We start from the raw sequence: 23,366 nt of genomic DNA, 5'->3' as shown, positions 1-23,366 counted from the left end.
CAGACAATAGTTGCCAGAGGCCTTGGGTGAGACCCAGTACTGTGCTGGCTTCAGGTTGGACCTAGCACAGTCCCAGTGATGGTGGCCACAGGGGGGCTTGTGTCATTCTTCCCACAAGTCCAGGCAGCTCAGCACAGAGAGAGAGAGAGAGAGAGAGAGAGAGAGAGAGAGACTCCATTTTGGCAGGGGGTTGGGGAGATGTAAGGGAAGAGAACAAGAGTCTCTGCCTTGTAATACCGGGAATTCTCCTGCATCTTACCCAAGACAACCAAGACAGTACTTCTACAAGGCCTCAAGAGTCACAGTGTTAGTGGGTTTGGGGTGCCCCCTAACGCAGATATGGCTGCAGTGACTGAAGGCTTAGATCACAACACTCAATTCCCTTTGAATACTTAGAAAGCATTCCCAAGAAGGATGGGTACAAACAAGCCCAGACTGTGAAGACTACAGTAAGTACCTAACTCTTCAATGCCCAGACATCAATGAACATCCGCAAACATCAAGATCTTACCAAAGTCAGGGAACACAGTGACCAATCCCAGAGTCACAGAGATACTTGACCCTTCAGACAAATAATTCAAAATAGCTGTTTTGAGTAAGCTCGATGAAATTCAAGATAACACAGAGAAGGAATTCAGAATCTTATCAGATAAATTTAACAAAGAGATTGAAATATTTTTTAAAAATCAAGCAGAAATTCTGGAGCTGAAAAATTCAATTAATGTACCCCTTGACTGCCGTATTGATCAAGCAGAAGAAAGAATTAGTGAGCTTGAAGACAGGCTATCTGAAAATAAACACTCAGAGGAGAAAAAAACTATAAAAAGGAACGAAGCATGCCTACAGTATCTAGAAAATAGACTCAAAAGGACCAAGTTGAATTACTGACCTTAAAGAGAAGGTAGAGAGAGAGAGAGATATGGATAGAAAGTTTATTTAAAAGGATAAAAACAGAAAAATTTCCAGAAAAACATAACAATATTCAGCTACAATACTTTTTCTTAATTAAAGAAAATTACAGGCCAATATTTCTGATGAACATTGAAGCAAAATCCTCCACAACATACTAGCAAACCAAATTCAACAACACATTAAAAAGATAATTAATTGGTGATGATTAAAAAGTAAAGACACAACAGATGCTGGCAAAGCTGTGGAGAAATAGGAATGCTTTTACACTGTTGGTGGGAATGTAAATTAGTTCAACCATTGTGGAAGACAGTGTGGTGATTCCTCAAAGATCTAGAACCAGAAATACCATTTGACCCAGCAATCCCATTACTGGGTATATAGTATATACCCAAAGGAATATAAATCATTCTGTATAAAGATACATGCATACATATGTTCATTACAGCACTATTCACAACAGCAGAGACATGGAATCAACCCAAATACCCATCAATGATAGAATGGATAAAGAAAATGTGGTACATATACACCATGGAATACTATGCAGCCATAAAAAGGAATGAGATCATGTCCTTTGCAGGGACATGGATGGAGCTGGAAGTCATTATCCTCAGCAAACTAACACAGGAACAAAAAACCAAACACCACACGTTCTCACTTATAAGTGGGAGCTGAACAATGAGAACACATGGACACAGGGAGGGGAACAACATACACTGGGGCCTGCTGGAGGGATGTGGGGTGAGGAAGAGCATCAAGATAAACAGCTAATACATGTGGGGCTTAATACCTAGGCGATGGGTTGATAGGTGCAGCAAACAATCATAGCACATGTTTACCTATGTAACAAACCTGCATGTACTGCACATGTATCCTGGAACTTAAAATAAAATAAAAATTGTTAAAAATCCTTCATCATGCCAGGGATGCAAGGAATGCAAGGATGGTTCAATATATGTAAGTCAATCACTGTGACACAACATATGAACAGAATGAAAGACAAAATCCATATGATCATTTCAACCGATTCTGAAAAAGCATTTGATGAAATTCAACAGCTCTTCATAATAAAATCCCTCAAAACACTGGGTATAGAAGGAATATACCTCAACAGAATAAAAGTCATATATGACAGACCCACAGCTAGTATCATACTGAATGGGAAAAAAAAAGACAGCCTTTCCTCTAAGATCTGGAACAAGATAAGGATGCCCATTTTTACCACTGTTATTCAACATAGTACTGGAGTCCTAGCTAGAGTAATCAGACAAAAGAAAGAAATAGAATGCATCCAAAATGGAAAGAAAGAAGTCAAATTATCCTTATTTGCAGATTATATTATCTCATATTTGAAAAAACCTAAAGACTCTACCAGAAAACTGTTAAAACTGATAAATTCAGTAAAGTAGCAGGATACAAAAATCAACATATGAAAATCAGTAGCATTTCTAGATGCCAACAGCAAATAATCTGAAAAAGAAATCAAGAAGGTAATCCCATTTGCAATAGCTACACATTAAATTAAATATTTAGGAACTAACCAAAGAAGTGAAAGATCTCTACAATGAAAACTATAAAACATTGATCCAAGAATTTGACTGAAGAGAGCACACACAAAATGGAAAGATATCCCATGTTCATGGATTGAAAGAATCAATATTGTTAAAATGTCCTTACTACACAAAGCAATCTACAGATTCAATGCAATTTCCATTAAAATAACAATGACATTCTTTACAGAAATATAAAAAATAATCCTAAAATTTATATGGAACCATAAAAACCCAGAATAGTCAAAGCCATCCTGAGCAAAAAGAACAAAACTGGAGGAATGTGATTCACATTACCTGACTTCAAATTATACTACAGAGTCATAGTAACCAAAACAGCACGGTACTGGCATAAAAGCAGTACCATGACATACAGACCAATGTGATAGACTATAGCAGACATATAGACCAATGGGATAGAATACAGAACCCAGAAATAAATCCATCCATCTACAGTGAACTCATTTTCTCTTTTTTTTTTTTTTGAGACGGAGTCTTGTTCTCTCGCCCAGGCTGGAGTGCAGTGGCCGGATCTCAGCTCACTGCAAGCTCCGCCCCCCCCCCCCCCCGGTTAATGCCATTCTCCTGCTTCAGCCTCCCGAGTAGCTTGGACTACAGGCGCTCGCCACCTCGCCCGGCTAGTTTTTTTGTATTTTTTTTTAGTAGAGACGGGGTTTCACCGTGTTAGCCAGGATGGTCTCGATCTCCTGACCTCGTGATCTGCCCGTCTCGGCCTCCCAAAGTGCTGGGATTACAGGCCTGAGCCACCGCGCCCGGCCAGTGAACTCATTTTCAACAAAGGTGCTAAGAATATACATTGGGGAAAGGACAGTATCTTCAATAAATGGGAAAACCATATACTCATATAGATGCAGAAGAAGAAAACTAGACATCTATCTCTCACTATATACACAAACAGAATCAAAATGGATTAAAGACTTAAATCTATGACCTCAAACTATGAAACTACTAAAAGAAAACATTGGGGAAACTCTCCAGGACATGGACTGAGCAAAGATTTTTTGAGCGAAAGCATAGGCAAACAAACCAAAAGTGGACAGATGGGATCACATCAAGTTAAACAGCTTCTGCACAGCAAAGGAAAAATAAACAAAATGAAGAGACAACCCACAGAATGGGAGAAAATATTTGCAAACTATCCATCTGACAAGGGATTAATAACTAGAATATATAAGGAGCTTACAACTAAATAGGAAAAAAAATGACAATCTGATTAAAAATGGGCAAAAGATCTGAATAGATATTTCTCAAAAGAAGACATACAAATTGCAAACAGGTATGTTAAAAGGTGTTTAACATCATTGATCATCAGATAAATACAAATCAAAAGTACAATGAGATATCATCTTACCCCAGTCAAAATGGCTTTTATCCAAAAGACAGACAATAACAAATGCTGGCAAGGATGTGGAGAAAGGAGAACCCTTATATACTGTTGGTGGGAATGTAAATTAGTACAACCACTATGAAGAACGGTATGGGGTTCCACAACAAAAACTAAAAATAGAGCTATTATATGATCCAGCAATCCCACTGCTAGGTATACAATCCAAAGAAAGGAAATCAGTATATCAAGAGATAACTGCACTCCCATGTTTATTGCAGCACAATTCACAATAGCCAAGATTTGGAAGCAACCTAACTATCTGCCAAGAGATGAATGGATAAAGAAAATGTGGCACATGTACACAATATAGTACTATTTCATGACTATTCCAGCCATAAAAAAAAGAATGAGATCCTGTCATCTGCAACAACATGGATGGAACTGGAGGACATTATATTAGGTGAAATAAACCAGACTCAGAAGGACAAGTATTACAAATGATTAAAATAATAAATGTCATATATATTTTCCTACAGAAAACATAAAGATCATCACCAGGGTCTGGAATCCCTTCTTGTCACCTCTCCAGTCACGACCTCCCTCCAAAAGTAACAATATCTTTTCCTCCCTCCCTCCTTCCCTCCCTGCCTTCCTTCCTTCCTTTTCTCCATCCTTTTTCTTTCTTTTCCTCTCTTCCTCCCTCTCTCCCTCCCTTTTTCTTCCTATTCCCCTTCCCCCACCTTACCTCTTACTCCCTCTCCCTTGCCTTCTCCCTTCTTTCTCTTTTTCTGTCTCCCCAGTCCACCTCTTTCTTCCTTTCTCTCTCTCCCTCCCACCCTCCCTCCCCACTTTCTTTCTTTCAATCACTCCCTTGACTTCTAACACTACAGGTTAATTTTGCTTGCTTTTGAACTTCATATTAACGGAATCACAGAGTATGTGCTCTTTTGTGTCTGTTGTTACTCAACAACATAACCACTTAGGGTCACGTTGTGTGGCATTAGTTGTGTTAAATCAAGTTTGGTCTAAAGTTGCATCCATACAAATATTCAATTTGGCCTAAAGGTTTCTCCATACATAGTGAACTGTAACCAGACTTGGTATGTAAAAAGACCATAACCTACTGTTGTAACAAGTAGCTGAGTGTGAGCCAATCACAGCAGCCAAACATCAGTAAACCACAGGCAGTCAGCTGTTCAAACCAGCTTCAAATAAGGCAACTGCCCAGTTGTAACCAATCCAATTGTTTCTGCACCTCACTTCTGTTTTCTGTATATCACTTTCCTTTTTCTGTCCATAACTGTCATCCAACCCTGTGACAGCTCTGGAGTCTGGAGTTGCTCTGATCCTGTTCTGGTTCTGGAGGCTGCCTGATTCCTGAATTGTTCTTTGTTCAATTCAACTCTGTTCAATTTGTCTAAAGCTTTTCTTTTAATAGTTGTTATTCATTGCTACATAGTATATTATTGTATAACTATATTACAATTTATTTATTCTACTGTTGATGGACAATTTAATAGATTCCAGATTTGGCTATTCCCCCAAAAAACTGCCATGAACATTTCTCTACATGTCTTTGGTAGACATATAGATTCATTTCTCTTTGTATGTATCCAGGAGTATAAATGCTGCATCATAGAGTTCAGCTTTATTAAATAGTGCCAAGCCATTTTCCCAAGTGGTTGTACTAATTTACATTCCCACCAGCAATGTATCAGAATTCCTGTATTCCACCATAGGTATGAGTTGACACATGTATAAAGAAAAAGAAAGAAGAAATAAATAGAATTCCTGTATTCCATACCCTTTCGGTATTATCTGGTTTTGTTGTTGGTGTTATTGTTAGCTATTTTAATGGGTATGTGGTGGTATCTCGCTGTGATTTTAATTTGCATTTTGCTGATAATTGATAATTTGAACACATTTTTCTATGTTTATGAGCTATTTGAATATTCTCTTTGATGGAGTATCTGTTCAAGTCTTATCCATTTTTCTACTGGTTTGTCTGTCTTTTCTTACTGATTTGTAGGCATTCTCTGTATAGTCAAATAAAAGCCTTTGATGAACATAGGCATTATAAATGTCTTTTCTCATCCCTTGCTTGCCTTTTCTGTCACCCAGGCGGTAATACAGTGTCACAATCATGGCTCAGTCACTGCAGCCTTAGACTTCTCAGTGTCTGTCTATGTCGTTTGCCCACTTTTTAATGGTTTTTTTTTTTTCTTGTAAATTTGTTTAAGTTCCTTATAGATGCTGGATGTTAAACCTTTGTCAGATGCATAGTTTGCAAAAAATTTCTCCCATTCTGCAGGTTGTCTGTTCACTCTGTTGATAGTTTCTTTTGCTGTGCAGAAATTATTTAGTTTAACTAGATTCCATTTGTCAATTTGTGCTTTTGTTGCAATTGGTTTTGGCATTTTTGTAATAAAGTCTTTGCCTGTTCCTATGTCCAGAATGGTATAATCTAAGTTGTCTTCCAGGGTTTTTATAGTTTTGGGTTTTACATTTAAGTCTGCAATCCATCTTGAGTTAATTTTTGTATACAGTGTAAGGAAGGGGTCCAGTTTCAATCTTTTGCATATGACTAGCCAGTTATCCCAACACCATTTATTGAATAGGAAGCTCTGTCCTCATTGTTTTCGTCAGCTTTGTCAAAGATCAGATAGTTGTAGGTGTGTGGCCTTATTTCTGGGTTCTCTACTCTGTCCCATTGGTCTATGTGTCTGCTTTTGTACCAGTACCATGCTGCTTGGATTACTGTAGCCCTGTAGTATAGTTTGGACTCAGGTAGAATGATGCCTCCAGGTTCGTTCTTTTTGCTTAAGATTGCTTGGCTACTCAAGCTGCTTTTCGTTCCATATAAATGTTAGAATAGTTTTTCTTTTCTAGTTCTGTGAAGAATATCATTGGTAGTTTAATAGGAATCTTACTGAATCTATAAATTGCTTTGGGAAGTATGGCCATTTTAACAATATTGATTCTTCCTATCCATTAGCATGAAATGTTTTTCCATTTGTGTCATTTCTGATTTCTTTGAGCAGTGTTATGTAGTTCTCCTTGTAGAGGTCTTTCATTTCCTTGGTGTATTAGTCTGTTCTCATGCTGCTAATAAAGGCATATCCCAGACTGGGTACTTTATAAAGAAAAAAAAGTTTAAGGGACTCACAGTTCCACATGGCTGGGGATGCCTCACAATCATGGTGGAAGGAAAAGAAGGAGCAAAGTCAAGTCTTACATGGTGGCAGGCAAGAGACAGAGCATGCTCAGGGGAACTCCCCTTTATAAAGCCATCAAATCTTGTGAGATTTATTCACTTTCATGAGAACAACATGGAAAAGACCCACCCCCATGATTCAATTAACTCCCACCAGGTCCCTCCCATGACACGTGGGAATTGTGGGAGCTACAGTTCAAGATTTGGGAAGGGACAGAGCCAAACCATATCATTCTGCCCCTGGCCCTTCCCAAATCTCATGTTCGCACATTCTAAAATTAATCATCCCTTTACAACAGTCCCCTAAAGTTTTAACTCATTTCAGCATTAACTCAAAGTCCACAGTCCAAAGTCTCACCTGAGACAAGGCAAATCTCTTCTGCCTATGAGCCTGTAAAATCAAAAGCAAGTCAGTTACTTCCTAGATACAATGGGGGTACAGGCATTGGGTAAATACATCCATTCCAAATGGGAGAAATTGGGCAAAACAAAGGGGCTACAGGCTCCATGCAAGTCCGAAATACAACAGGGCAGTAAAATCTTAAATCTCCATAATGATCTCCTTTGACTCCATGCCTCACATCCAGGTCACACTGATGCAAGAGGTGGGCTCCCATGGCCTTGAGCAGCTCTGCCCCTGTGGCTTTGCAGGGTACAGCTCCCCTCCTGGCTGCTTTCGCAGGCTGGCGTTGAATGTCTCTGGCTTTTCCAGGTGCACAGTGCAAGCTGTCAGTGAATCTATCATTCTGGGATTTGGAAGATGGTGGCCATATTCTCACAGCTCCACTAGGTGGTGCCCCAGTGGGGACTCTATGTGGGGGCTCCAACCCCACATTTCCCGGCCACACTGACCTAGTAGAGGTTCTCCATGAGGGCTCCATCATGTAGTGAACTTCTGCCTGGAAATCCAGGAGTTTCATACATGCTCTGAAATCTAGGCAGAGGTTCCCAAACCTCAATTCTTGACTTCTGCACAACCTCAGGCCCAACACCACGTGGAAGCGGCCAAGGTTTAGGACTTGCATCTGTTGAAGCAATGACCTGAGCTGTACATTGGCCCCTTTTAGCCACAGCTGCAGTGGCTGGGATGGAGGGCACCAAGTCCCAAGGCTACACACAGCAGGGTGGGCCCTTGGCCCTACCTATGAAACCATTTTTCCCTCCTAGGCCTCTGGACCTGTGATGGGAGGGGCTACCATAAAGGTCTCTGACATGTCCCAGAGACATTTTCTGCATGTCTTGGTGATTAAAATGTGGCTCCCTCTGGTACCATTCCTTCTGAAATTATTCCAATCAATAGAAAAAGAGGGAATCCTCCCTGACTCATTTTATGAGGCCAACATCATCCTGATACCAAAGCCTGGCGAGACACAACAAAAAAAGATAATTTTAGACCAATATCCCCGATGAGCATCGATGCAAAATCCTCAATAAAATACTGGCAAACCGAATCCAGCAGCACATCAAAAAGCTTATCCACCATGATCAAGTGGGCTTCATCCCTAGGATGCAAGGCTGGTTCAACATACACAAATCAATAAATGTAATCCAGCATATAAACAGAACAAAAGACAAAAACCACATGATTATCTCAATAGATGCAGAAAAGGTCTTTGACAAAATTCAACAGCCCTTCATGCTAAAAACGCTCAATAAATTAGGTATTGATGGGATGTACTCAAAATAATAAGAGCTATTTATGACAAACCCACAGCCAATATCATATTGAATGGGCAAAAACTGGAAACATTCCCTTTGAAAACTGGCACAAGACAGGGATGCCCTCTCTCACCACTCCTATTCAACATAGTGTTGGAAGTTCTGGCCAGGGCAATCAGGCAGGGGAAAGAAATAAAGGGTATTCAATTAGGAAAAGAGGAAGTCAAATTGTCCCTGTTTGCAGATGACATGATTGTACATTTAGAAAACCCTATCATCTCAGCCCCAAATCTCCTTAAGCTGATAAGCAACTTCAGCAAAGTCCCAGGATACAAATTCAATGTGCAAAAATCACAAGCATTCTTATATACCAATAACAGACAAACAGAGAGCCAAATCATGAATGAACTCCCATTCACAATTGCTTCAAAGAGAATAAAATACCTAGGAATCCAACTTACAAGGGATATGAAGGACCTCTTCAAGGAGAACTACAAACCACTGCTCAACGAAATAAAAAAGTGCACAAACAAATGGAAGAACATTCCATGCTCGTGGATAGGAAGAATCAATATCGTGAAAATGGCCATACTGCCCAAGGTAATTTATAGATTGAATGCCATCCCCATCAAGCTACCAATGACTTTCTTCACAGAATTGGAAAAAACTACTTTAAAGTTCCTATCAAAAAAGAGCCCACATTGCCAAGTCAATCCTAAGCCAAAAGAACAAAGCTGGTGGCATCACGCTACCTGACTTCAAACTATACTACAAGGCTACAGTAACCAAAACAGCAGGGTACTGGTACCAAAACAGAGGTATAGACCAATGGAACAGAACAGAGCCCTCAGAAATAATATCACACATCTACAACCATCTGATCTTTGACAAACCTGACAAAAACAAGAAATGGGGAAATGATTCCCTATTTAATAAATGGTACTGGGAAAACTGCCTAGCCATATGTAGAAAGCTGAAACTGGATCCCTTCCTTACGCTTTATACAAAAATTAATTCAAGATGGATTAAATACTGAAATGTTAGACCTAAAACCATAAAAACCGTAGAAGAGAACCTAGGCAATACCATTCAGGACATAGGCATGGGCAAGGACTTCATGTCTAAAACACCAAAAGCAATGGCAACAAAAGCCAAAATTGATAAATGGGATCTAATTAAACTAAAGAACTTCTGCACAGCAAAAGAAACTACCATCAGAGTGAACAGGCAACCTACAGAACGGGAGAAAATTTTTGCAATCTACTCATCTGACATCCAGAACCTACAAAGAACTCAAACAAATTTACAAGAAAAAAACAAACAACCCCATCAAAAAGTGGGTGAAAGATATGAACAGACACTTCTCAAAAGAAGACATTTACGCAGCCAACAGACATGAAAAAATGCTCATCATCACTGGCCATCAGAGAAATGCAAATCAAAACCACAATGAGATACCATCTCACACAAGTTAGAATGGCGATCATTAAAAAGTCAGGAAACAACAGGTGCTGGAGAGGATGTGGAGAAATAGGAATACTTTTACATTGTTGGTGGGACTGTAATCTAGTTCAACCATTGTGGAAGACAGTGTGGTGATTCCTCAAGGATCTAGAACTAGAAATACCACTTGATCCAGCCACCCCATTACTGGGTATATAGCCAAAGGATTATAAATCATGCTGCTATAAGGACACATGCACACGTATGTTTATTGTGGCACTATTCACAATAGCAAAGACTTGGAACCAACCCAAATGTCCATCAATGACAGACTGGATTAAGAAAATGTGGCACATATACACCATGGAATACCATGCAGCCATAAAAAAGGATGAGTTCCTGTCCTTTGTAGGGACATGGATGAAGCTGGAAACCATCATTCTCAGCAAACCATCACAAGAACAGAAAACCAAACACCGCATGTTCTCACTCATAGGTGGGAATTGAACAATAAGAACACTTGGACACAGGAAGGGGAACATCACACACCAGGGCCTGTCATGGGGTGGGGGGAGCAGGGAGGGATAGCATTAGGAGATACACCTAATGTAAATGATGAGTTAATGGGTGCAGCACATCAACATGGCACATGTATACATATGTAACAAACCTGCACATGGTGCACATGTACCCTAGAACATAGAGTATAATTTTAAAAAATAAAAATAAATAAAATAAAATGTGTCTCCTTGTTACTTATGCAAATTTCTGCAGCTGGCTTGAATTTCTCCCCAGAAAATGGGGTTTTCTTTTTTATTGCATAGTACTACACATAGCACTATTGCATAGTAGTCAGGCTGCAAAATTTTCAAACTTTTATGCTCTGCTTCCTCTTGAACCCTTCGCTGCTTAGAAATTTCTTCCCCCAGATACCCTAAATTATCTCTCTCAAGTTTAAAGTTCCACAGATCTCTAAGGCAGAGGCAAAATGCTGCCAGTCTCTTTGCTAAAACATAGCAAGAGTCACCTTTTCTCCAGTTCCCGACAAGTTCCTCATCTCCATCTGAGACCACATCAGCCTGAACTTTATTGTCCATATCACTATCAGCATTTTGGCCAAAGCCATTCAACAAGTCTCTAGAAAGTTCCAATTTTCCCACATCTTTCTGACTTTTTCTGAGCTCTACAAACTTCCAACCTCTTCTTGTTACCCAGTTCCAAAGTCACTTCCACATTTCTGGGCATATTTACAGTAGCACCCCTCTTCTGGTACCAATTTACTGTATTGGTTCTCATGCTACTAATAAAGACACATCTGAGACTGGGTAATTTATAAAGAAAAAAAGGTTTAATGGACTCACAGTTCCAGGTGGCTGGAGAGGCTTCACAATCATGGTGGAAGGCAAAGGAGGAGCAAAATCAGGTCTTACATGGTGGCAGATAAGAGAGAGAGCATGTGCAGGGGAACTCCCCTTTATAAGACCATCAGATCTTGTGAGACTTACTATCATGAGAACAGCATGGGAAAGACCTGCTCCCCACAATTCAATTACCTCCAACTGGGTCCCTCCCATGACATATGGGAATTATGGGAGCTACAATTCAATATTTGGGTGGGGACAAAGCCAAACCATATCACTTGGTTAGCTGAATTTTATTATTATTATTTGTTTTGTGGCAATTGTGAATGGGACTGTGTTCCTGATTTGGTTCTTGGTTTGACCATTGTTGGTGTATAGGAATGCTAGTGATTTTTGTACACTGATTTTGTATCCTGAGACTTTGCTGAGGTTGTTTATCACCTTAAGGAGCTTTGGGGCTAAATATGGCATTTTCTAGATATAGGATCATGTAGTGTGCAAAGAGGGATAGTCTGACTTCCTTTCTTCCTATTTGGATGTCCCTTATTTATTTCTCTTGCCTGATTGCTATGGCCAGGTAAACTCACTATTTTTAACCCTAACTGGAAAGCAGTTATTAAGATGTGCTCCAATCATTAATAACTCTCAATAAACAATATTATATGATAATAGCAAGAGACCAGAATCTTTATAACTCTAGAGTAGTGTTTTTTAACCTTACTTATTATAAAATATTAAAGACCTGCAAGTATAATGATGATATAATAAGTAGCATATATCTACTCTTAGCTTAAGAAAAAAATACCTATATATTAAAGCCTCCCATAGACTGCTACTTTGAGAGATAGACTATTCTGAATTTCATGTTTATCATTTCCATGCACTTATTTTTTATTATATCTAAGCAATATATTATTCTTGTTTTTTAATTTCATAAAAAATATTTCATTCTATATATATTCTACAGTCTTTTTTATACTTAGTATTTGGAAAATTCATCTATATTGAAAGGTATAGGTCTAGTTCATTCATTTTCACTGCTGCATAATATCTTATGATATAACTGTATTGTAATGTGTTTATTCATTCTCTCTTAGATAGACTGGGTTATTTCCAGTTGTTGTTTTTGTTTTTTTACTATGAAGACAATCCTATTATGAAAATTATTGCATATGTCTCTTTGTGTCCACATGTGAGGGTTTCTCTGGTATATATTACTAGGATTTCAATTGTAAGTGGTATGGTTTGAATGTATGTGTTCCTCCAAAATTCATATGTTGGAACCTAAGACCCAATGTGATAGTATTAAGAGGTGGTACCTTTGGGGGAGTGATTAAGTCATGAGGGCTCTGCCTTCAACAATGGATTAACAGTACCTTTCTAAAAGGGCTGGAAGGAACTAGCTAATCACCTCCCTTTTTTTTGCCCTTCCATCTATTCTGCCATATGAGGACAGTGTTCATCTCCTCTGGAGGACACAATGTTCAAGGCACTATCTAGGAAGCAGAGACCAGGCCCTTACCAGACATCAAACTTGCTGGTGCCTTGACCTTAGACTTCCCAGCCTCCATAACTGTGAGCACTAAATTCACACTGTTCATAAATTACCCAGTCTATGCTATTTTGCTATAGCAGCAGGAACAGATTGACACAGGGTCATAGGTAAGTGCATTTCATCTTAAGGAGATATTATTAAATTATTTCCCAGAGTGACTGGTACCAATTTATGTCACCACCTGCAAGAGTAAGAGTTCCTACGGTGAAGCAGTGGTTTTTGAACTATGCTTCTCAGGGTCCCAAGAGGGAGTTTCAAAGGCCATAGGACTCTAAACTCCTTGTACTATTTGAAACTGGAGCGGCCATGCTTCAATTTGTTTTACATAACTGTAAAGCATAGGAAATTTTCATTTGAAAAAAAGGTTTTTCTGCTTTAAAAAAGTTTAAAAACCAATATCCTGGCTGGGTGCAGTGGCTCACGCTTGTAATCCCAGCACTTTGGCAGGCTAAGGCGGGCAGATCACAAGGTCAGGAGATTGAGACCATCCTGGCTAACATGGTGAAACCCCGCCTCTACTAAAAAAAAAATACAAAAAATTAGCCAGGCATGGCGGCGGGCATCTGTGGTCCCAGCTACTCGGGAGGCTGAGGCAGGAGAATGGCGTGAACCCAGGAGGCGGAGCTTGCAGTGAGCCAAGATCGCGCCACTGTACTCTAGCCTGGGAGACAGAGTGAGAATCCGTCTCAAAAAAAAAATATATATATATCCTGAAGAATACTTTTAAATCCTATTTAGATAGTATCCATCTTTCTGTCCAGGAGAAAAATTGGTCTGTGAAGAAACCCTGGAAAAGCCAACATTTCATCTACAGAATGTCTTAAATCTAATAGTGGATAGTATTTATCAATCTCTCTCCCAAGTTTTGATTTCTTCCTTGGCCTCTTCTCTTATTCCAATATGGGAAAAGTAAAGAGGGTAATATAATGCTTCCCCTCACCTCTAAGTTGGATTTGCAAACATATTAACTACTTTGGGTGGGGGAAGAGGGAAAGATGTATTTCCCTTCTGTTTTGCCACAATGCTCATAAATATATAATGCTTTTATTTTTATTTATTTATTTATTTATTTATTTATTTATTTATTTATTTATTTTGAGATGGAGTTTCGCTCTGTCGCCCAGGCTGGAGTGCAGTGGCCAGATCTCAGCTCACTGCAAGCTCCGCCTCCCGGGTTTACGCCATTCTCCTGCCTCAGCCTCCCGAGTAGCTGGGACTACAGGGGCCCGCCACCTCGCCCGGCTAGTTTTTTGTATTTTTTAGTAGAGACGGGGTTTCACTGTGTTAGCCAGGATGGTCTCGATCTCCTGACCTCGTGATCCACCCGTCTCGGCCTCCCAAAGTGCTGGGATTACAGGCTTGAGCCACCGCGCCCGGCCTATTTTTATTTTTAAGTAAGTATAAAAAGGAGGAATTCATTCAAGTCTATAGGTTGTAATGTACCGTTGACCCTTGAACAATGTAGGGGTTAGAGGAACCGATATCTGCACAAAGACTCATGTATAACTTCCAACTCCCCCAAAATTTGACTGGTAGTAGCCTACTGTTGACCAGAAACCTTACTGAAAACATGCACAGTTGATTAACACATATTTTGTATGTTATATGCATTATATACTGTATACTTACAATAAAGTAAGCTAGAGAAAAGAAAATGTTATGAAGAAAATCATAAGAGGTTAGGTGCAGTGGTTCACATCTGTAATCCCAGCACTTTGGGAGGCTGAGGCAGGATGATCACTTGAGGCCAGGAGCTCAAGATCACTCTGGGCAAAACAGCAAGACCCAGTCTCTGCAAATATTTAAAAACTTAGGTGGGTGTGGTGTACATGCCTGTAATCCCAGCTACTCAGGAGGCTGAGGCAGGAGGATCATTTGAGCCCAGGAGGGAGAGACTGCAGTGAGCTATGATTGCACCACTATATTCTAGCTTAGGCAACAGAGTGAGACCCTGTATCTATTTTTTAAAAAAGAAAGAAAGAGAGAGGTTGGGGGGAGGAGGAAGGAAGGAGGGAGAGAGAGAGGGAAGGAAGGAAGGAAGGAAGGAAGGAAGGAAGGAAGGAAGGAAGGAAGGAAGGAAGGAAGGAAGGAAGGAAGGAAGGAAGGAGAAAGGAAGGGAGAAATGAAGGAAGGAAATCATAAGGAAGACAAAATATATTTACTATTCATTAAGCGGAAGTGGATCATCATGAATGTTTTCATTCTCATTGTCCTCATGTTCAATAGACTGAGGAGAGGAGGAAGAGGAAGGGTTGATCTTGCTGTTTCGGAGTGGCAGAGGTGGAAGAAAATCTGTGTATAAGCGGACCCATGCAATTCAAACTGTGTTGTCCAAGAGTCAACTGTACTCTTTCCTTTTAACCTGTCTTCCATAACCCAAGGCAGACAATTCCTCCTCCTACATTAAGGATATATGGCAACTTAATATCTACCTATCTGCCATGGCTCATTAGTAAACTCACACATGAACTAGGGCACTCTCCATCTTCATTGCAGCCTGGTAGTGCTCTTCTAGTGTACTTGGCTATTATAGGTTGCTAAGCAATAATCCTAGTGCTTGCATTGTCCCCACTGATGTACAGAATGGAAGTAGACATGTGTTTGGTTACCACTGTAGTTAAACACTTCTCTCTTAGAACCATGAAAACAAGAAAAAGAAGCACAGCAACAGCAGGGTCAATAAATCAGGATTCTGAACAAGCCTATCTGAAGCTGTCTTTTGACTGAGTGAACTCTGAATTCATGGATCACAAATTACAGCACTGCCCCAAGGGCAATTGAATTCAGAGGTTTAATTGAATAATTTCAGAGAGGTACTGGATTTTTTCACAGGTCTCTGGTTGGACATCCTAAACCTTTTAAGATTGATTGATTTATTCATTTATATACTCACTCAATAAATAACTATTAGTTTCTCACTGTGTGCCAGGCACTGGAATTCTTTTTCAGGATCATCTTCCTAAACTTTTTCAAGAATCAAGAGCCTTTTAAGCTCTGCCCCCAATATGTACATCTTCACCACTCTAGTGGTGAAGTTCTAATATAAAAAGAACTATCCAGGCACTATGGGTATAAATGCTTTCAACTAAATAAGTAGGGACACAAAAGAATTCCTTATACATATTTTGAAAAGTCTAGCCTTATAAGTGACCTTTATTATTTTCTGCTCTCAGTGTATGGCCCACTGCTGGGCAGAGCCTCAGTACAAAGCCTATTTAAGGATATAAATAGGAATGAATTATAATTCATATTGTAATAAGCCTTAGCAGGCTCTTTCTTCACAAGGAGGCATATAACATTAGTGGGTCTGGCTGCTGATTAAACTGGTGAAAATTGACCCAGCAGGGCTACTTAAGCTGTATGATGTTTTCTTTAAACACAGGCCCTGTTTGAAACTCAGTTGCTTTGTCCTTATTATCAGGATTTCTTAACATTGGCACATGATGTAGAATGACTACTGCAAAGGAAGGAGGTAAAGAAGTACTACTAAACACCACCAGAATTAAAATTCAATAGGTAAAGGAAAAGGCAGTTTCCTACAAAACATTGTTAATCTTAGGGTTGTGTAATAAGAATAGAACTGAGCAAACTGATAATTGAAAAAATTCTCAAAATGCAAGTTAAGCTCAGTCTGAAAAGTAGAAAAACAAGGGTAAAGAAATGAGGAACTGACATGATACATTTAACCACAGTGTTTTCTATGCAACGATATGTATTTGAGTGCATGTTGGGAGCTGCTTATCAAGGTAACATGACTTTAATTTTGACAAGTATGTAACAAGGATGAAGACACTTCCTTTGACCTGTTGAAATTGCAATAACAGTTCCTCTTCCTACTTTGTATATACCCACATATACACATACATTCACAAACGAGGGATTTAGAATAAAAAGTTTTAATAGTGACTGATCATTTAATAAATAAGTACACTGCATTGCGTATGATATCAGAATAAGCAACTGCAATGTTTTCAGTACATATCATATACTGGGATAAATAGTTTTAAACAAAACACATTTCTCTCTACCATACATTGAAAAGCAATAAGAGAAATGGAAAGTACAAGAAGAGGAAAGACCACAAACTCTTGCTTGATGTGTTTTCTGGGAGGTGATACATTACCTAATGGAACACATATGTACGGTTTTGTAGGTGCAAATGTGGCCACAAACTAATTAAAGTGAACACCTAATTAAATGTATAACAAATTACCTAGATCAAAATTGTGTCTGGCATCTTTAAAATGAATGAGTTAATTTAGGCCAGGCGTGGTGGCTCAAGCCTGTAATCCCAGCACTTTGGGAGGTCAAGGTGGGTGGATCAGCTGAGGTCAGGAGTTCGAGACCAGCCTGGCCAATATGGTGAAACCCTGTCTCTACTAAAAATACAAAAATTAGATGGGTGTAGTGGCAGGCGGCTGCAATCTCAGCTACTTGGGAGGCTGAGGCATGAGAATCGTTTGAACTCAGGAGGCGGAGGTTGCAGTGAGCTGAGATTGTGCCACTGCACTCCAGCCTGGATGACAGAGCAAGACTCCATCTCAAAAAATAAAATAAAATAAAATGAATGAGTTAATTTATAAACCTGGTCCAAGTGATTAAGGTAAAGGCAAAGTATATGTATGCAGTGTTGGTGGTAGATGTTTGGTATAAGGAAGTAAAATCAGAAAAACAGGAGGTGGGGACAGGTAGAAGAGGACAAGTAAACACTTGCCAGGAAGAAAATTTTTAGAAGTTAGTGAAGCTGTGAAAACAGTACTAAGTTTATAAGAAAGACAGAATAAGTGTTGGAAAGTTTGGTTCTTTAAATTTTTTTTTTTTTAATTTTCAGGGATACAGTGATTTTTGGTTACATGGATAAATTGTATAGTGGTGGTGTCTGAGATTTTAGTGCACCTGTCACCTGAGTAGTGTACATTGTACCCAATATGTAGTTTTTTTTAATCCCTTACCCCTTCTTCTACCCTCCCGCTTCTGAGTCTCCACAGCCAATTATATCATTCTGCATGCTTTTGCATACTCATAGCTTAGCTACCACTTCTAAGTGAGAACATATGGTATTTGGCTTTCCATTCTTGAGTTACTTCACTTAGAATAATGGCCTTCAGCTCCATCCAAGTTGCTGCAAAAGATATCATTTCATTCTTTTTATGGCTGAGTAGTATTCTATGGTGTATATATACCACATTTTCTTTTTCTTTTTTTTTTTTTTTTGAGACGGAGTCTCACTCTGTTGCCAGGCTGAAGTGCAGTGGCATGATCTTGGCTCACTGCAACCTCTGCCTCCTGAGTTCAAACAATTATCTTGCCTCAGCCTCCCAAGTAGCTGGGACTACCGGCACCTGCCACCACACCTAGCTAATTTTTGTATTTTTAGTAGAGACGGCGTTTCCCCATGTTGGCCAGGATGGTCTCAATCTCTTGACCTTGTGATCTGCTCGCCTCAACCTCCCAAAGTGCTCTTTATCCAAACTCATTGGTTGGTGGGCACTTAGGTTGGTTCCATATCTTTGCAACTGTGAATTGTGCGGCAATAAACATATACATGCAGGTGTCTTTTTAATATAATGACTTATTTTATTTTGGGTAGATACCCAGTAGTGGGGCTGCTGGATTGAATGGTAGATCTACTTTTAGTTCTTTAAGAAATTTCCATACTCAGTTGGGCACGGTGGCTCACGCCTGTAATCCCAGTACGTTGGGAGGCCAAGGCAGGCAGATCATGAGGTCAGGAGATCGAGACCATCCTGGCTAACACAGTGAAACCCCGTCTCTACTAAAAAATAGAAAAAATTAGCCAGGCGCGGTGGTGGGTGCCTGTAGTCCCAGCTACTCAGGAGGCTGAGGCAGGAGAATGGCGTGAACCTGGGAGGCGGAGCTTGCAGTGAGCCAAGATCGTGTCACTGCACTCCAGCCTGGGCAACAGAGTGAGATTCCGTCTCAAAAAAAAACAAAAAAAAAGAAATTTCCATACTGCTTTCCATAAAGGTTATACTAATTTACATTCCCACCAGCAGTGTACAAGCATTCCCTTTTCACCATATCCATGCTAACATCTATTGTTTTTTGACATTTTAATAATGATCATTCTTGCAGGAGTAAGGTAGTATTTCATCATGGTTTTAATTTGCATTTCCCTGATGATTAGTGATGTTCAGCCCCTTTTCACATGTTCATTGGCCATTTGTATATATTCTTTTGAGAAATGTCTGTTCATGTCATTTGCCCACTTTTTATGGGATAATCGTTTTTTGTTTTATTTTTCTTGCTGATTTGTTTGAGTTCCTTGTAGATTCTGGATATTAGTTATTTGTTGGATACACAGTTTGCAAATATTTTCTTGTAAATTGAAGAAAAATTACAGTAAAATTGTTAAATTTTAAATACTGTAAAGAATTTCTGGTGGTATGGGATTTCACTAAGTATTTGGAGTTAAAAGAGCTGTAATGAAAGAGATGAGTGTCTTATCTACTTTTTTAAAGCCTTTTTAGTCCTATAAATTTTCAATCTGCATAATTATGTGGAATTTGGGTTAAGGATAGAGCTAGTAGTCAAGCTTTGGATCAAATAGAATAAATATGTGGTCAAGTACAAGTGTAAAAACAATAAACAGGGTAAACCAGGCACAGTGGCTCATGCTTGTAATCCCAGCACTTTGGGAGGCCAAGGTCGGTGGATCACCTGAGGTTGGGAGTTCGAGACCAGCCTGGCCAACATTGGGAAACCCCGTCTCTATTAAATATACAAACTTAGCCAGGCGTGGTGGCACATGCCTGTAATCCCAGCTACTCGGGAGGCTGAGGCAGGAGAATTGCTTAAACCCAGGAGGCAGAGGTTGTGGTGAAGCGAGATCGCGCCATTGCACTCCACCCTGGGCAACAAGAGCGACACTCCGTCTCAGGAAAAAAAAAAAAAAACACCAAAAGAAACCAAAAACAGAAACAATAAACAGGGCCAAGGACAATAAGCATCCGAAATCACTGGAGTTATTCATTTTATTATTGTATTAGTGGGCTGCCTGCTAGATGTCAGTTTTCTTAAATTTTCTCTTTAAGTACAAGATGAATAATCATAAATTGCCGCAAAAGCATTAATAGAAGGTGAATGAAATACATTTTAAATTATTTCCCAAACTGCATTTAAAATACCTTCTGGCCTACAATCTCACTGACTCTGGAGGCTGAGACAGGAGGATCGCCTGAGTTCAGGAGATTGAGACCAGCCCAGGCAACATAGCAAGACCTTGTCTCTACAAAAACAAAAATTAAAAAACTAGCTGGGTGAAGTAGTGTGCACCCACAGTCCCAGCAACTCTGGAGGCTGAGGTGGGAGGATCACTTGAACCCAGGACTTTGAGTCTGCAGTGAAGTATGATCATGTCACTGAACTTCAGTCTGGGTGACAGGGCAAGACTCATCTCTAAAAAATAAAAATAAAATATCCCCTGAAATTATGTCTTTAAAATGCAAAATCTTGAATAATGCATCCCCAGTAAAATTTTAAAGATAGTTTTAGATTTTTGTTTTTTTGAGATGGAGTTTCGCTCTGTCACCCAGGCTGGAGTGCAATCCACGATCTCAGCTCACTGCAACCCCTGCCTCCCAGGTTCACTTGATTCTCCTGCCTCAGCCTCCTGAGTAGCTGGGATTACAGGTGCCCGCCACCACACCCTGCTAATTTTTTGTATTTTTAGAAGAGAAGGGGTTTTACCATGTTGGCCAGGTTGGTCTTGAACTCCTGACCTCAGGTGATCCACCTGCCTTGGCCTCACAAAGTGCTGGGATTACAGGCGTGAACCACCATGTCTGGCCAGTTTTAGATTCTATTGTATAAGAGAAAGGCTAGTTCTCTACCTTGGGATTTGATTTCATCCGTTGCTTTCTCCACCACATTGTTAGTGGCCTCTTTTACAGGAACGTCTGGCACGCTCTGTAAAGTCTTTGAAAAGAGAAAAAAAATCACCAATTTCAATGTGACTTGATTTTCCACAAAGTTGTATAAATTATTCCAAGTAAAGGAAAGTTAATTGCTTTGTAAGAGTTAACCAAACATCCCTAGTTAATTTTTCTGGGATATAATGTTGTATATTAGAAGCAAAGAGGTAATCACAGTGTATTTTCTGCATTTACAAGATAAAATGTGTTGGTTCAAAATGTCATCACATCTTCCTGTTACTAACAAAGTAATATGCTAGGAATCATTTTAGATGACATTAATTCTTGAATTATACAACACTTTATAGAAACATAATTTGAAACCATAGCATAGGGAAATCAGACCTTTGGAAATGCTACTGTTTTACTACTAGAATCACTTTCTGTATTTGTGGCAAAAAGAAAAAGCATTTCATCTTAATTGAGGAAATAAAGGATTAATTTTATGAATAGCAACAAAATAGTTTTTGTATACATGCTAATGTACTTTAAAAATCTGACAACAGGATTTTTTTTTTTTTTTTGGAGACACCGTTTCACCCTTGCCCAGGCTGGAGTGCAGCGGCACAATCTCAGCTCACTGCAACCTCCACCTCCTGGGTCAAAGTGATTCTCGTGCTTTGGCCTTCCAAGTAGCTAGGATTACAGGCATGCACCACCATGCCCGGATAATTTTTGTATTATTAGTAGAGATGGAGTTTTGCCATGTTGGCCAGTCTGGTCTCAAACTCCTGACCTCAAGTGATCCGCCTCGGTCTCCCAAAGTGCTGGGATTACAGGAGTCAGCCATCAACAATCAGTAGGATATTTTAAAAACCCACATTAGTCAACTCACTTGTGAATCTATAGGACTATTTTCAATTGCCTCCCCTTTTCTATGAAATGTTTTTCTTTATTGTAGCCTTGTATTTATTTAAACACAAAGTTACTTAAATGATTAATCTGGAAATTACATTTTCAGCATGATAGTAAAGTGATCCTAAAAGCTGGTGGTTACAGTTTTTAGGGTGACTTTAGAAAGCATTCTTTATTTATCTGTAATTTATAACAGCTCTTCACAAATAATTTACCTGTCTATGGAAGTTTCCCACAACTTACTCAAATGAATCAGCTTAATAATCAACATGAGTTTGTCCTTTTCCTTTTGTAATTTTACTTATCTTTTTGAACACCCACATCTTTTCTTTTACCATAAGAAAATTGATTTATCGGCCGGGCGCGGTGACTCAAGCCTGTAATCCCAGCACTTTGGGAGGCCGAGACGGGCGGATCACGAGGTCAGGAGATCGAGACCATCCTGGCTAACACGGTGAAACCCCGTCTCTACTAAAAAATACAAAAACTAGCCGGGCGAGGTGGCGGGCGCCTGTAGTCCCAGCTACTCGGGAGGCTGAGGCAGGAGAATGGCGTAAACCTGATAGGCGGAGCTTGCAGTGAGCTGAGATCCGGCCACTGCACTCCAGTCTGGGCAACAGAGCGAGACTCCGCCTCAAAAAAAAAAAAAAAAAAGAAAAAAAGAAAAAGAAAATTGATTTATCTAGTTTATTCTCCAGCATTAATATCTGATTTATTCATGCCAACTCTACCTCATGAAGCTCTTTCACTTCAGTTGAGTTCCATTTCCTCTTTTTGTCTTTTCCATTTTCCTGAAATGGAAACAGTGTTAGTAAATGGCATCCAAAAAGAGCTGTGGATTAAACTACTGTCTTATACTTTAATACAGTAAGCTTTTAACTTTTAAAAATTTCACATAATGAGTAAATATCATGCCAAATAACATTACACAAAGTAGTTGTATCAACAAATTCAAACAATAACAGACTTTTATATATAATCAAGGAATGCCAACCAACTAGAAGCAGGTCGCCATGACTCAACTGTTATTTTGACCCCCTTTTCAGCATTTCTGTCAAAACCTGATGCAGAATACTTCAACCAAAAAGAGAAATAATTACATGATAGACTATGATATTGCATCTCAATTTTCCCAAGAATGTGAATCTCAAATCTTCTCATAAATGTAATAAACCTATGTAGGACAAGAACCTGATCAGGTCTGACTTCCTCTTGAGATGTTGACTCATTCATCTGGACTCCAAAAGGTATCACCAAATGGTACAGAAGAATATTACTAGACCAGTATTAATAACAAAAAGAAAGAAATATTAATAAACATCACAAAGTACTCTGTAAGTTAAAAAATCTCCCTCGCTCCTGCCCTCACCTCACTCCACAATTCTATTGAATGATAAATTCTCAACTGCTGAACTTTTCCAACTGTATTACTGTTATGGCTGTTGCTACTGACCAAAGCTAGATCATTGCTCAGGGAGACAAGAAAACTCACCATAGTAATCATCGCTACTATCATTAAAACAAAACAAACAAAC

General features: G+C 39.3%; 1 protein-coding gene across 1 annotated transcript in view; it reads right to left on the bottom strand.

Moving 5' to 3' along the window:
* EFCAB5 (EF-hand calcium binding domain 5) overlaps positions 1–23,064 on the bottom strand; it is a 173,868-nt gene extending 150,804 nt beyond the window's left edge. Inside the window, exons 1-3 of the mRNA XM_010367959.2 lie at positions 23,023–23,064; positions 22,563–22,622; positions 20,896–20,980 (exon numbers count right to left, since the gene is read on the bottom strand). Of these exons, the coding sequence (XP_010366261.1) occupies positions 20,896–20,980; positions 22,563–22,622; positions 23,023–23,064 (187 nt within the window). The remainder of the gene's footprint in view (positions 1–20,895; positions 20,981–22,562; positions 22,623–23,022) is intronic.
* Positions 23,065–23,366: the final 302 nt, after the last annotated feature.

This window comes from Rhinopithecus roxellana, chromosome 19 (genome assembly GCF_007565055.1).
Source record: "Rhinopithecus roxellana isolate Shanxi Qingling chromosome 19, ASM756505v1, whole genome shotgun sequence".
In the NCBI taxonomy this organism is placed as follows: Eukaryota; Metazoa; Chordata; class Mammalia; order Primates; family Cercopithecidae; genus Rhinopithecus; species Rhinopithecus roxellana.
The sequence above is the reverse complement of the archived record's forward strand: the minus strand, read 5'-3'. Positions and strand labels throughout refer to the sequence as shown.